This window comes from Heterodontus francisci, chromosome 27, assembly GCF_036365525.1.
Source record: "Heterodontus francisci isolate sHetFra1 chromosome 27, sHetFra1.hap1, whole genome shotgun sequence".
NCBI lineage: Eukaryota > Metazoa > Chordata > Chondrichthyes > Heterodontiformes > Heterodontidae > Heterodontus > Heterodontus francisci.
The window spans coordinates 11,086,492-11,102,493 of record NC_090397.1 but is presented as its reverse complement, the minus strand read 5'-3'; the positions used below and the strand labels follow the sequence as shown (position 1 = coordinate 11,102,493).

The 16,002-nt window shown below is 44.5% G+C and overlaps 1 protein-coding gene across 1 annotated transcript in view; it reads left to right on the top strand.

Moving 5' to 3' along the window:
• The window catches only part of plxnc1 (plexin C1), a 158,719-nt gene that overhangs the window by 134,762 nt on the left and 7,955 nt on the right, over positions 1–16,002 (top strand). Inside the window, exons 25-30 of the mRNA XM_068058810.1 lie at positions 5,328–5,514; positions 7,647–7,750; positions 11,174–11,228; positions 12,173–12,204; positions 12,289–12,390; positions 14,789–14,952. Coding sequence (XP_067914911.1) covers positions 5,328–5,514; positions 7,647–7,750; positions 11,174–11,228; positions 12,173–12,204; positions 12,289–12,390; positions 14,789–14,952 — 644 coding nt within the window. The remainder of the gene's footprint in view (positions 1–5,327; positions 5,515–7,646; positions 7,751–11,173; positions 11,229–12,172; positions 12,205–12,288; positions 12,391–14,788; positions 14,953–16,002) is intronic.

The following is a 16,002-nucleotide window of genomic DNA, read 5'->3' as shown; positions in this document are numbered from 1 at the left end:
CTATACAGTGACCAGCTAAGGAGGAGGAGGCAGAAACCAACATTGCCTCTTTCTGGCTGGGTTGTCCATGATCGATTCATCCGACTGCGATACCATTTAATGCAACCCCAATTCCCCACACCTTATTTCTATCTGTCACTGACCATCACAGCATCCTCTTGGCCACAATGCAAAATTAAAAGCCATCACAAAATAAACATTCCAAACCAAACTTTGGTAAATCATTGCATAAATATATTACGTAGAAAAGTCAACTAATCACCCTTGTGCATTCCCTTAGTGCCTGTCATGCGGGTGTCTTTGTCTTCCCTAGTGCTTCTACACAATGGGTATCTTCTGTTTGTGCAGCACTGGAAGCTGAAACATCAGCCATCACTTGCTACATCATTGTTGGGTCCACAGTGTGTTAATGGAGTTGGCCACCACTACCATACTGGAAAGATTGGGCTCCAAACTCTGTGCAAAGCTCATGTTCCTGGGCATTGACCACAGGCTTTCTGGCAGCATTTCGTTATGCACATTCATCATCCTGCTGGAACCTGGCCCATCAGAATCCTCATCCAAGTCCTCTGCAGAGAATTCATGGGTGACCTCGCCCTCCAGGGAGCTGGCACCTGTGTTACCCTTTCCCCCACCCTGGCTGCAGGCCACTTATGCCTGGTGTAGATCCTGCCTCTACGCTATCCTCTAAGGTACGCACAGGGTCAGTGTCTGAGCTGGCGGCTGCGAGTGTGAGAACGAGTGATGTTTCTTCTTCATCACTGTCTTCCTGCTCCTCTTTCTCTTCTACCGTTGCCTGACCAGGTTGCAGTTCTTGGATATCTGTACAGGCGCAAGGGTAGGATTGTGGTGAGAGAGATGGGAGGAAAGCAACAGGTGTCTGCTTACACCATCAGCATCTTGGGAATCAGAAGAGATTGTGGGACGAGGGGGAAGTGGGAAGGAGGATTAGGTCAGAACATACCATCATCTTCGATGATTTCAGCCCCGCTGCTGGCCACCACCTCAGTCATGGCTGCTCCAATGATGGAGAGCACTTTCTATTCCATGGGGTGAGGACATGCAGCTGTACCTGTCCCCCGCTGGTTAGCTGCTGCTTCCTGCAGTTACGCAGCACCTTGTCCTGCTAGACAGAGGGAAGCGTGTCAGTGAGGGTAGTGCAATGTGTTTGGGTGATGTGGCTGTCATGGTTGAATAACTGGCAGTGTGTGCAAGCTATGAGATGTGGGTGTGAGACTTGCAGAGTGCTGATTGTATAGGGGTGAGGTGAAACTATGAATGTTAGACGAGTCTTGATTCATGGAGATTGTTGGTAGGTGAGTGATGGGGGTGTGGTATATTCACCAGTGTGTGTGGCTGGAGGTGCAGTTGGTAAGATATAGCATTTGAAGATACAGTCACTGACCTTGACCACTCGTATGAGGTCACTGGACTTCTTGCAGCACTGCATCCAGATCCTCACGGCTAGATTCCGGGCACTGACCTCTACAGCTCTCTGCTTCCACTGCCATTGCAAACTTTGTCTGAATTGCAGGCCTCTCACCTCCTCCTGCAGCAACCTTGGAGCGTGCTGTCTGCCATGTTGGGCCATTCTTGTGTCTTTCCCAGGTCAGAATCAGTTGTAGAATTACTTCCCGCACCTGCTTCAGCCAGAATGTACCTCCCCTTTAGTGCAAGTTAGCTTTAACTTGTACAAACCCCTCACAATTTTGCACCGCCTGCTCAGACATGCAGCCACTAAGCACTGGCAACACACTACAATCATTTAAAATTAGCAGTCAGCACAGAGTTTGTGTGCTCGCTGCATCAGATTCATAGAATTGTTACAGCAAAGAAGGAGATCATTTGGCCCGTCGTGTCTGTGCTGGCTCTCTGAAAGCAATTTACCCAGTGCCACTCCCCCACCTTCTCCCCATAGCCCTACACATTCTTCCTTTTCAAATAACAATCCAATTCCCTCTTGAAAGCCTCGATTGAATCTGCCTCCACCACACTCACAGGCAGTGCATTCCAGATCCGAACTAATCACTGCGTGAAAAAGATTTTCCTCATGTCTCCATTGTTTCTTTTGCCAATTATCTTAAATCTGTGCCCTCTTGTTCTTGATCGTTCCACCAATGGGAACAGTTTTTTCCTATCTATTCTGTCCAGACCCGTCATGATTTTGAACACCTCTATCAAATCTCCTCTCCGGAAAGCAGTCCCAACTTCTCCAATCTATCCATGTAACTGAATCAATGGGCACAGATTAATCACTCATTGTGATCCCCACATCTATTTTGAGGGGTTAGCAAATTTCATGGTTAACACCTCTGACAATACTATAGTGGAGTGCAGGCTTAGAATAAGTGAATAAGTCTCTGAGTGGGCCGTGAACTCTCAACCTTCTGAGCCAGAGACAAGACTGTAACCAAGAATATGTCTTTTAGCTGAAGGCCGTTCTGAGGCTTTGTTGTGGCTTTTGAATTGGATCCAGCTCAGTGCTGTGCTTCCTGCAGCATGAGTGGTTAAGGACCCAAATCCCTGGCGAGCTCCAGGTCGAGCTCTCTTCCCTCCTAAATCAGCCATGTTGTCCCAAGTTTAAGAGTTAATCTCCTGCATTGAATCACCCAACTAACTCAATTCCTGTTGCTTCCTCTCCTCACACTCCCAGAACAGGGGTGCAGTTTTCAAACTTGGCCCAAATACACCATGAAGTCAACGGTGCATCCACTGTCCCCACCCATTGAAATGATAGGAACAGGAGAAGGCCATTCAGCCCCTCGGGCCTGTTCTGCCATTCAATCAGATCATGGCTGATCTGTATCTTAACTCCATTGACCCACCTTTGTTCTGTAACCCATAATATCCTTGCCTAACAAAAGTCTATCAAATTTATTTCTAAAATTTCCCCCCACACCCACCCCGGCATCAAAAGTTTTTTGGGGGAGGAAGTTCCATATTTCCACTAGCCTTTGTGTGAAGAAGTGCTTCCTGACATCACCATTGAATGACCTCACTCTAATTTTAAGCCTACGCCTCTTTGTTCTGTACTCCCCCATCAGAGGAGATAGTTTCCTTGTATCTGCCCTATCAAATCCTTTAGTTATCTTAAACAACTCAATTAGATCTCCCTTTAATCTTCTAAACTCAAGAGTATACAAGCCTGGGCTTTGCAACCTGTCCTCATCATTTTTTTATTTTTTTGGTGTCATTCTGGTGAATGCGGAAAGCTGGAACCATTATCAGGTTCAGGTTATCAGGTTCATTATAGTACAGCAGGCAATCTGTCCAGCTCACTGAGCCAGGAGGCAGGAAATCCAGGAACTCCTTGAACAAATCCACTGGAGAATAGCAGTAGAGTTTGCAGGAGGGAGAGATGTGGAAGCCTACCAATCATCTGACAGCAGGCCGCAGTATGTGTGTGAAGCCAGGAGAAGCAGTGCGGGCCCCACAAGAACTCCCCGACAAATGCTTCAGGCTTTATTTTGGAACAACTCTGGGAGGCCCTTTAAGGACCTTTAGTCCAGCTGCTCATTGCTGCAAACATTGTCCATTTCTGGTCGACAATTGCAATCAGTTTCCTATAATCAGGTCCCCCAATTTACATAATCAAACAGCCTCTGACAGGCCTGCCTGAACATTGCATCAGACACACCTTGGCCATCTCAGTTCTCCTTCCATGTTCAACTGCCAGACACCTTGTAATCAAGACGGCCAGCAATTGTACATCACCTCCCCAGGATATTTCTGAGATGCTTCCGCCATAAGTAAATACACTAAAATATATAGCGTTGACAATATACGTGAAAGAACATTCAACAAGTTCCACTAGAGGATTGATCCCCTCCTGTGGGTTCAGTACACCCACTGCTGTTGCTCACTCATGGAGTACTTGATCTACACCCACCTTAAACCCACACTCTCATTCCCAACTGGATATTTACTAAAGAAGTCACATCTGACTCAAAACGTTAACTCTGTTTCTCTCTCCACAGATGCTGCCTGACCTGCTGAGTATTTCCAGCACTTTCTGTTTTTATCTTAGATATTTACTGAGCGACTTGTTGAAACAGTCAGTCAGCATCTCCTGCTATTGATGGGACTCCACTCCCCAGATACAATACTTTGTGGGAAAATAAAATTCTTCTCTCGATCTTCACTTGAGATTTGTTCATGTTAAATGCGTTCCCTGTAGTTCTTGTAGCCTGGGTCAACTAGCCTATAATATCTACATCATCGATGCCTCTCAGCATTTTAAGGATCTTATTATGTGCCCCTCAATTGTATTGTCTCAATGAAAGCAAGTTCAGTTTTGCAACATTCTCCTCACAACCTACAGCATTAAAGCCTCGAATTGTCCTCTTAGTTCTTCTCCAGGACATCTCTGACACAACGATGGCCTTTAGAAAGACAGGTCCCAACACGAGAAACCACCTCCCAATTGTGGCCTCAGCGCAGTTATATATTAGGTTTAAATGATCTGTTTTAAACTATAGCCAAACACCCTCAAAATTTATCAGAGTATTTGAAAAATGTTATTGATACAGCCTCACATTGAAAATAAACTTCTAGCAAATGATCTTCAATCACACCCAATCCTGTTTACATTTCCACATTTATTAATAGACACTCTTTCACTATTTTTTGCTTAATTATATATTAAATCACATTTATCCACATCAAAATCCATTTGTCAGTTCCTATTCTGCCTGTTAACTTAGCCCAAATAATTTTCAATTTTTTTATTTCTTCATATTTTTCACTTGACCATGGAGCTCAATGGCAATTCTGACATTACCAGGAATGTTCTACAAACTGTTTATAAGTGGTGTGATTGACGAGACGTGTAACACTTTATCAGATACCTTCTGAAAATCCAGTAATCTATCTTGGGGAAGCTCCCAGTTGCTCACAGTCCGAAAGGTCATTGTGACATTTTGCACAGTGCACAGACACCAGCGCGCCCCATCCCCAATGATGTGTGGAGAGGTTTTAAAATGCACAAAGGAGAAGGCCCTTCCCACCTGGAGTAGCTGCTTTTCAGATTTGTGTAAGTTCCTCAAATACACTTCTGTCTTCTTCCAGTAACCATACAAAATACCATGATCGACCAATGATACTTCCTATCATAAACACATGAATAATTGTGCACAATTATCTGAAATAGCCCTCTCTATGTTTGAAGTCCTGCTGCACTGTTCCTTTGTTTTATTACTGAGGAATGATTCCTCGTTCAGAACTATGTTTTAGTTTTCAGATCAGGAGGTTAACAGTGTATTGGTGAAATGGTTAAGATATTCTTTAACTTCTCAAGTGTTACTATGGTGTAATCTCTCTCCTGGCAGAAACTGGATGTTTCATTTCAATTGAACATCGAGGCTGATTTTGACAGTGATCTGGATAGCAACGCCAATCTTGAAGTGGATGTTCTGGATTGCGACACTATAGGACAAGCAAAGGAGAAGATTTTTGAGGCATTCTTCAATAGATATGGTTACTCGCAGAGGTTTCAAATGGAAGATATTGACCTGGGTAATTTCTCTTGGGTTTTCAATTCAATTTTAGTTTAAACTTCCTGCACAGGACGGGGCATCTAAACTCAACAGATCCGGGCAAGTTCCAATGTCCCTTGCTAATATTTATTAAAACAGCTCTAGCTCACATACTGAAATGAAAATTAATGTTACAGTAATAAAAGCTACTGGGGGCCAGGGCTAGCTGGGGTGACATCCAGTAAGGGAGTCATGTCCAATGTGAGTGGCGTATTAGAAACCTCCCATCACCCAGGTCAGGTTAATGGCTTCCCACATATTACAAAATGGGTCTTTGTTACAGAAAGTTTCAACACAACAACAACAGCCTGTATTTACATAGCACCTTTAACAAAGGTGCTTCACAGAATGTAGTAAGACAAAAACAATTGACACCAAGCCACATAAGGAGATACTGTGGATGCTGGAAATCTGAAATAAAAACAAAAATGCTGGAAATACTCAGCAGGTCAGGCAGCATCTGTGGAGAGATTTCTAATGAAAGGTCATTGACCTGAAATGTTAATTCTATTTCTCTCTCCAGAAAGGTAGAGAGGTGGAGAGGTTTAGGGAGGGAATTCCAGAGCTTAGGGCCAAGACAGCTGAAAGCATGGCCATCAATGGTGGAATGATTAAAGTGGGGGATGCACAAGAGCCAGAATTGGAGGAACACAGATACCTCAGAGGGTTATAGGGCTGAGGAGGTTACAGAGATAGGGGGAAATACTGGAAGAAATGGGTTGTCCCATTTGATGTTAATCATGGAAGAAAAAATGAAAAAGAATGAAAGCTAATGAGACATCAAGAGATTTGTTGTCGTAATCCCAACCTAATAAAAATACATAATTAAAGAACTTAAATATTAATTCTACTTGTCTCCTTTAACCCTTTCTATCTTCTTTGACTTCCTCCCCACTTGATGCTATTATTCGAAACTTAGTTTGCTTTCATATCCTCTATTTACTTCACAATGTTTACATCAACTCTCTTTACTGTTTTACTTTCCCGCTGCTGATCACCTTCAGTTTGGGAGGTGGAACAGACGTAGAAACATTTATCCTCCAACTCGCTGAAAACCATTCGACAACATTTTATTTCATTGTAGTCAGCAATCAGGGTCGACCTCACCACCAGATCAAATCTGACCACTCAACACAGCAGTGTTTTACAGCATGCCGCACTATGTATTTATCATTCAGGAAGTCTGAATACCCAGTGCCACAGAGTGCAAGGTCAGTATTTAAAGATTACAACATTGAAACAGACCATTCAGCCCAACCAGTCCATTGTGGTGTTTCTCCTCCACACAAGCAGCATCCTAATCCCATGTGCCTGCCTTGTTCACATATTCATTTATCTTTCTTTCAAACATCAATATACCTTACCTGAAATGTTGACTTCGTCTCTGAGTCAATCACTAACTCCAGCCTCTCTGTAAAATAAATCCCTTACATTGAATCATATATCTGTGTCCCCTTGTTCTAGACTTGCTCACTCACTGGAAACAGACTGTTTCAATCTACTCTGTGCCACCCCTTCATATTTTCAAACCTCTCTTGGTCACAGCTTCAGTTCCCTTGGGGATCTTAGGAAGGCAGCAGGGATTTGGCATCTCCACGCTGGGAGGGAGGGGGGGGGGAAAGGTGAGAAGTTCTGACAGTAAGTTCTCTGTGTGTACCGGCCGGAGTCCTGTGAAGTCAGTAGGACACCGATGATATTTTAACCAGGGGTCTGAGTGAGGGAAGCCACAGTGGATCTCCTCCAGGATGAAGCAGGTTGGCAGCTGGTGGGAAAGACAAAGAGGCTTTCCAGGGAATCAAACACTTTCACTTGTTGGGCAGGGGGAGCAGGAAAGTTCTGGTCTCCCCTCCCCAATGCCCGAAAGCCACGTCCCTTGCTACCTATCTGCAATCTCTCCCTGCTGGCAGTCACACTGCTTCCTCTTCATGCCTGTTTTGCTAAGAGCGGGCAGTTAAAATACCTCCTCTCACCCCAGTGTCCTGTTGATCAGGCTTCCTGATATAACACAACTTATTTCAGACAATACTTCAGCTGCTGGCACTAGACAATTATATCAACTTTCTTGGATTAGCCCATGTAGTGATTATTTTACTATTTCTGTGTTGGTTCTAGAACTTATTAAGAATGGAGAAAACCAAATACTACAAGATATTGATCAATCATCACAAGTTCTTGAAAATGGGATAAAGAAGTTAAACACAATTGGCCACTATCAGGTATGAGGCTGTTTATGGCCCGGATATTGCACCAATCATTTTTGCAAAGAGACTGGGGAGAGCTGGGTATGGGGGAGGGGAGAGCGGAATCTGAGGGAGGAGAGAGCAGGGTATGGGGGAAGGGGAGAGCTGGGTATGGGGGAAGGGAGAATGAGGTTTAGGGGAGGGAAGAGATCAGTAAGGGGGAGGGGAGAGTGGGGTATGGAGGAGGGGAGAGTGGAGTATGGGGGAAGGGAGAGTCTGGGGGAGAACAGAGTTGGATATGGGGGAAGGGAGAGTGGGGTATGGAGAGAGGAGAGTGGATGGCGTGTGTGCATGTGTAACTTGTGTGTATGTGTATGCGCGTGTGTAAGTCTGAGTGAGTGTATGTTTGTGTGTGTGAATGTGAGTGAGTATGTGTTTGTGATTATGTATGTGTCTGTATTATTTATTTTATTTAGAGATACAGCACTGAAACAGGCCTTTCGGCCAACCGAGTCTGTGCCGACCAACAACCACCCATTTATACTTCTTTGGCCTCCTTATCTTGAGAGACAATGGGTAAGCGCCTGGAGGTGGTCAGTGGTGTGTGGAGCAGCGCTTGGAGTGGCTATAAAGGCCAATTCTAGAGTGACAGGCTCTTCCACAGGTGCTGCAGAAACATTTGATTGTCGGGGCTGTTACACAGTTGGCTCTCCCCTTGCGCCTCTGTCTTTTTTCCTGCCAACTGCTAAGTCTCTTCGACTCGCCACACTTTAGCCCCGCCTTTATGGCTGCCCGCCAGCTCTGGCAATCACTGGCAACTGACTCCCACGACTTGTGATCAATTTCACAGGATTTCATGTCGCGTTTGCAGACGTCTTTAAAGCGGAGACATGGACGGCCGAAGGGTCTGATACCAGTAGCGAGCTTGCTGTACAATGTGTCTTTGGGGATCCTGCCATCTTCCATGCGGCTCACATGGCCAAGCCATCTCAAGCGCCGCTGAATCAGTAGTGTGTATAAGCTGGGGATGTTGGCCGCCTCGAGGACTTCTGTGTTGGAGATACGGTTCTGCCACCTGATGCCAAGTATACTAACCCTACAGTAATCCCATATTCCCTACCACCTACCTACACTAGAGGCAATTTACAACGGCCAATTTACCTATCACCTGCAAGTCTTTGGCTGTGGGAGGAAACCGGAGCACCCAGCGAAAACCCACGGGGTCACAGGGAGAACTTGCAAACTCCGCACACAGTACCCAGAATCGAACCCAGGTCCCTGGAGCTGTGAGGCTGCGGTGCTAACCACTGCGCCGCACCTGTGTGTGTTAGTGAGTGTGTGATGGGAGCTGGTGTGAGAGAGTGCATGCGCGTGTTAGTGTGCGTATACGAGTTTGAGTGTGTGTGTGTGAGTAGGAGTGTGTCTGTATGTATGAGTGTGTCTGAATGTGTGAATGTTAGTGTTTGCGAGAATGAGCATGAGTGAGTGAGTGTGAATGATATGAGTGTGTATATATGTGTCTGTGTATGCGTGTGTGTGTGTGCATGCATATGTTCGTATGAATATGTAAATATGTGTGTATGTAGAAATGTGTGAGTGTTAATGTGTATGTGTTAGTATGACATGTGTGAGTGTGATTGCGTGTGAGTGAGCATGTGTGTTACTGTGCATATGTGTGTGTATCTGAGTGTGTGTAAGATTGTGTATGACTGTGTGAGTGTGCATATCTTCGTGTGAGTGTGTGTATGATGGAGTGTGACTGTGAATGTGCGAATTTGTATATGTGTGAGTTTGTCTGTATGTGAGTGTGAGTGCGTGTGTGTCCATGTGTGTGTATGAGCGTGTATGCACGTGAGTGTGTGTGACTGTGTATGTGTGAATATACATGTATATGTGTGTGAGAGTGTGACTGTGATTGTATGCGTATGTGTGAGTGTGAGAGTATGTGTACAGTCATTTACCATACAGGAGGGCATTCAACTCATCAAGTCCATGCCGGCTCTCCACGGAGCAATCCAGTCAGCCTCACTGCCCCGCTCGATCCCCGTAGCCTTGCAAGTCTCCTCTTGAAGTCATTGATAGTCTCCACTTCCACCAGCCTCGTGGGCAGCAAGTTCTAGGTCATTACCACCCGCTGCGTAAAAAAGTTCTTCCTCATATTGCCCCTGCATCTTTTGCCCAAAACCGTCAATCTGTGTTCCCTCGGCCTTTACCATTTGATAATGGGAACTGTTTTTGCTAGTCTAACTTATATAAGCCTGCCATATTTTTGTACACTTCTGTTAAATCTCCCCTCAATCTCCTTTGTTCTAAGGAGAAAAACTCCAGTTTTTCCAGCCTAACCTTGTAACTAAAATCCCCCATCCCTGGAATCATTCTGGTAATTTTTTATTTGAGAGGTGCAGAGGAGATTTACCATGTGTGTGTATGAGTGTGAATGAATGTTTTTGTGAGCGTTAGTGTGTGAATGTACATGTGTGTGTGAGTGTGTGTGAGTGTGGGGGGTGGGGGGGCACAGTGTGGGGGGAGCTGGCTTTTGTGGAGGAAGCGGGGCTCCCAGCACTGATCCGAAAAGGCAGGGAAATCCCCGCCTTGGCCTTTTCATGCCCCCAGAGTGATCCTCCAGTGTTTCAAGCCTAAGTGTCCCACGCTGGGATCCCCGTCCTTTTAAAGATGGGGATCCCACCTCCAAGAGCTGCTGGCCAATTGCAGGGCCGGCAGCTCAGCCAGTATCAACAGCCTCACAGGGAGCGGTGGCCACTGCCAGTACTGCAAAGGCCTTGGACCCAGGCCCAGGGCTGGAATCTCAGGTAAGTGAGGTGGGGTTGCCAGGGCCCATCCAGAAGACACAAACCAGGGGGGTTGGGAGGATGGGCGTGAAGTCCAGGGGGAGGAAGGGTCCACGGCGTTGTAGATTTTGCCAGCATGGGTCCTCCGTGGGCCACAGATTGCCCACAGAGGAGAGACCCATCCACCCCAAGCCTGCAGGGAGTATGCCTCGTTTTACAAGGTGCCCTTCCCGCGTGGTGGAGGCAGCTGCCCACTACTGGGTAGATCCCAGTGGTGGAGGGTAGAGGCCCTTAAGTGGTCATTAACAAGCCTTTTAATGGCCTCAATTGGTCTGTGGGCGGGAAGGCCATCGTCGGCATATCCTGCCCCCGGCAAAATCGCTTGGTGATGGGGCAGTGACAGGCCCTCCAGCCCCCGCCACCCATTGCGATTCTAAGGTCCCCCCCCCCCCCACCACCCCCTGCTTCCAACCTCATCTCAGGGTCCCATAAAATCCAGCCCATGTGAGTGTGTGTGTGTGAGTGTGAGTGTATGTTTGAGAGTGTATGAGTGTGAGAATGTACATGTGTGTGTGTGAAAGTACATGTGTATGTGAGAGTACGTGTATGTGAGAGCGTGCACATTTGATAGTGTCTGTAACCTGATAGTTCTTCATGTGCTCCTATTCAGATTCCAGGTACAGCATCATTTGTTGCAATCAGAAGAGTGAACCATTCAAGAACAGGTAAAAAAAAATCACTAAAATGTAAAAGAACTGAATTTGTCTCTTTAATCTCTGTACATCTCATCAAACAATTTACACTTCTGTGAAACACCTGGGGACATTTTATGATGTTAGAGACGATATATGAAGATATAAAACAATGAAGTCTAGGCCCCCTTTAACCCTAGCCTCAGGAACGGTCCGTAACCCCACTGGATATTAGAGTGGCATTTTTGGTAGCACTTGTTGGGAAGGTAATCTCTACATCTTAAAGATTCCTGGATATTTTAAATCTCATCATACATTCAATGTTTTTATCTTTTTTTTATGCAAAGGCAACACTGATAATATTTCCCATTTCAGTTACACTGAGAGCATTAAGAGTCAACCACACAATGTGGGCCTGGAGTCACCTTCAGGTGTAAGACTAGGTAGATATGGACTGTTCCCTACCCTGATGGATGTGAATGGATCAGTTCTGTTGGGATTTTAAGAAACTGGTGGTTTTTGTGATTGTGTTTCTGTTGCTAACCCACAAATCCCCCAATTTTTTTTAAAATTCCAATTTCATAACCTGCCAGAGTGGGATTTGGATTCCCAAGCTCTGGATTGCTATCCCATTAAAAAAGTCACTCAAACACTATGCCCCTGGAATGTCACTCTCACTGGACTCTGTGGTGATTATTTTGAAATTGAGATAGGTCAGAGTGAAAACTCTTCGGTTATGAGCTGGGGCATCAGATTTCCTGTATTTTTCTGATAGAGATCTAAATGCCACTCACATATCCATCACAGTTCAAAACCACCTTGAGTGCCATTTAGCCATTAGAGGTCTTGAAAAAGGGAAGTGGTTCACATTACAGCACTGCTTGCTGTAAAATTAGTCAAAATTCACAACAAAAAAACTGTACTTTTGTAAGATACAAACACTGACTTCATAAATCATCCTCTTCCTGTTACTCTAGATGGTGAGTCTGCAAACAAACTTTGTCACCTGGTATGTATATCACACTTCAATTACATTTATACTCTCCATTTCCAGTGATTCGATCTTTTTGTGACTATATCTTACCTTAATTAGATTTCACCACATTCAGAATTTGCAGAGACCCCCGCTGCAGAACAAGGCAAAAAAAAGTTCAAGGTTAAGGAGATGTTTCTAACAAAGCTGCTGTCCTCTAAGGTACTGTTAAATCCCTAAAAGGCTTACTGTTTCTTTACCACTGCGCTCTGCTGACTGGATATTTTCAGCCATGTGTTTTCAGAATGGTTTGAAGTCTGACGGCTACTTATTGTCAAATGCGTCTTCCCTTCAAAATGCTGCACAAGAGGAAAGAACTTGCATTTATATAGTGCCTTTCATAACCTTATGATGTCCCAAAGTACTTTACAGCCAATGGAACACTTTATGAAGTGTAGTCACTGTTGTAATGTAGAAAACACAGCAGCCAATTTTCACACAGCGAGCTCCCACAAACAGCCATGATTTAATGACCAGATAGTCTGTTTTAGTGACGTTGGTCAAATGATAAATATTGGCCATGACACCAGGGAGAACTCCCATGCCCTTCTTCAAACAGTTCCATGGGATCTATCACATCCCTGAAAGGGCAGCGAGGGCCTCAGTTTAGCCTTTCAACCGAAAGACAGCAACTCTGACAGGGCAGCACTCCTTCAATACTGCATTGTGAGTGTCAGCCTACATTATGTACTCAAGACTCTGGAGTGGGATTTGAACCTATGACTCAGATGCAACAGTACGAGCAATGAGCCAAAGCTGTTAATTTAGTATCATACTGATAATACTTCAGGCCTAAGAGAGTACATAGAGTTACTTCAGTGCTTGCGAATCAGAAATTATCCATTAATTGAGTCCTAGCTCAGTCTTCATGCTTCATTGCTGCAATGTTTCCGTGGTTTGCAAAGCCACAGTTTGGAATGATTTCATGAAAAAATGAAAGACTTGCATTTATATATCATTCACAACTGCAAAGAGGTCCCAAAGAGCTTTACAGCTAAAGAATAACCTTTGAAGTGTATGCTGTTGCAATGAAAGAAATACGACAGCCAATTTTCACAGAGCAAGTTCTCACAAACAGCAATGTGATCATGACTGGATTTTGCAGTACTGATGATGGTGAAACTGTCAGTATTCGCCACCATTACTCCTGTGAAACTGAATGCAACTTCTGGAGACCACACATGTACATTTAAATGTGAAAATCCAATAATTACTGTCTGCGATTCTACACTTTTCCATAGGGTGTGGTGTTGATGTTCCCACAGACTGCAATCAATTAAAAATCACTGAACTGATGAGAATTTGCCTTTCTACACTATACATTTGTCTCACAGTAAACTCCTTGCAAAGTTACACCTTGTTGAATGAGGTGTAACTGGGTTTTTAACAGTGTATTAAGTCCTTCCTTACTGCTTAAAAACATTTCTGACCCAGTAAAACTAATTTTATATTTTTAGCATACCAAATTTCTCCATTATGATAAAAAATTATAGTTTATGATATTTCAGCTTTTACATTAATCCCATGTGTATGTCCCAATATTTATTCTGTTCTCTGTAATCAGTGTATTTTACTTCCTGGTTTGCTGCCTGTGGAAATATTTCAATGTGATTGGCTGCTTACCCTGATTAATAACATCACTGTCGCTAGATGCCTGGAGATCCCCTTGACTTGACTCCAGATTCAAACGAACATTGGGAAAGTAGAAATCCACATCACAGAGATTGCTGGATCTTTGTGGGCAGATTCAAGGCTAGCAGCGGCATTATTACTTCACCGCTAAATGTGAAATCTGGGCCATTGCTTCAGTGATGTTAATTGAGGGATAAATATTGTCCAGAACACTGGGGATAACTACCCTGCTCTTCTTCAAAATAGAAGGTAGACAGTCCTTGGTTTAATATCTCAATTGAAAGAATGCACCTCCTATAGTGCAGCACTCTCTCAGTACCGCACTGGAGTTTCAGACTGGATTATGCACTCAGGTTCTGGAGTGGAATTTGAACCCACAACCTTCTGACTCAGAGGCCTCTGTCACGATGGTATTTGAACTCACTCTCTCTGGATTATTACTCCAATAACACAACCACTACACTACCAAATGCTCCATGATAGTTTGTTTCCTGATGATTAAAGCCAGGCAGTCCTGGAAATTCCTTTTGGGAATATTTTACAGGAGCTGGAGTTGCTTAGCTCAGAGTCGGTTTGGGTCTTTCAATCTAGGACAGCTCCTGAGGTGATAAGGAATACAGGAAGAAAAGGAGCAGCCATAAAGAAAAGCTATTTAAAAAGGAATAGTTTAGCATCTAAACTTCGTGGCATGTATACTATGGGCAGCAACTTGAATCTTACTTTGATAGCTTTTTTGACTGCAATTTTCCAACCAGGTCCTTTGGGTGTTAGTGACAACATTCACCCAGTTAGCTATCTCTAAGCAGGCTTGTTGCATGAGTTTTTTTGTGTGACAAGAACAGCTCTCTCTCTCGCTCTCTCTGTCTCTCATGTGGAGGTTTAATTATAATCACAAATTTGTTTGAAGTGCTGTTTCTTCCTGTTTCAGGTCGCACTTCACTCTTTTGTTGAGAACCTTTTTAGAAGCATATGGGCCATTCCAAATAACAAGCCACCAATAGCCGTTAGGCACATCTTTGACATTTTGCAGACACAGGCCTACAATAAGAAGCTAACCGACCCTGATGTGTTACATATATGGAAGACTAACAGGTACTGAATGTCGCACTTTGTATATTTACGTCAATTATTGGTGCTTTTGCTACAACTCAAGAGTGTTCACCATTTAGAAAATAGCAAATGTGTACTGGCTGTACGCTCGCAGCCTTGAGGAGGGCAGGAGGATTATAATCCTCTCTAGGCTCGAGGGTCTTGAACTCCCCACTTCTCAAGGAAAAAGTTCAACATTGTTACCATATGTTCGGGGATTAGCTGGTGTGTGTAGCCTCACTTGGGATCGAGAAGCCCTATAGAAAGGACTTGAGGTTCAATTAGATACAACCAACACAAACCATTCTGCTGGGCCCAGTGTCCTTCCGACACATTGACATTTCTTACATTAATTTCTTACATTACCAGTCTGTTCACAACCTTGGTGCTACGTTTGACCTCAAGATGAGCTTCCGACTTCATATTCACACCCATCACTAAGACTGTCTATTTCCACTTCCATAGTATCGCCCGACTTTACCCCGTCTCAGCTCACCTACTGCTGAAACCCTAATTCATGTCTTTGTTACCTCTAGACTTGACTATTCCAATGCAGTCCTGGCTGGTCGTCCACATTCTACCTTCCATAAACTTGAGGTCATCCAAAAATATGCTGTCCGTGTCTTAATTCGAACCAAGTTCTGTTGACCTATCACCCCTATGCTCACAGTCCTACATTGGCTCCTGGTCAAGCAATGTCTTGACTTTAAAATTCTCATTCTTGTTTTCAAATCCCTCTAAGGCGTCGCCCCTCCCTACCTCTGTCATCTCCTCCAGCCCTACAACCCTCCAAGATATCGGCACTCCTCCAATTTTGGCCTCTTGTGCATCCCCAATTTTAACTGCTGCACCATTAGTAGCCTCGCCTTCAGTTGCCTAGGCCCCAAGCTCTGAAATACCCCCCCTACACCTCTCTGCCTCGCTACCTCACTTTCCTCCTTTAAGAAGCTCCTTAAAACCTACTTCTTTGACTAAGCTTTTGGTCACCTGACCTAATATCACCTTATGTGGCTCATAGAGAGATACAGCACTGAAACAGGCCCTTCGGCCCAC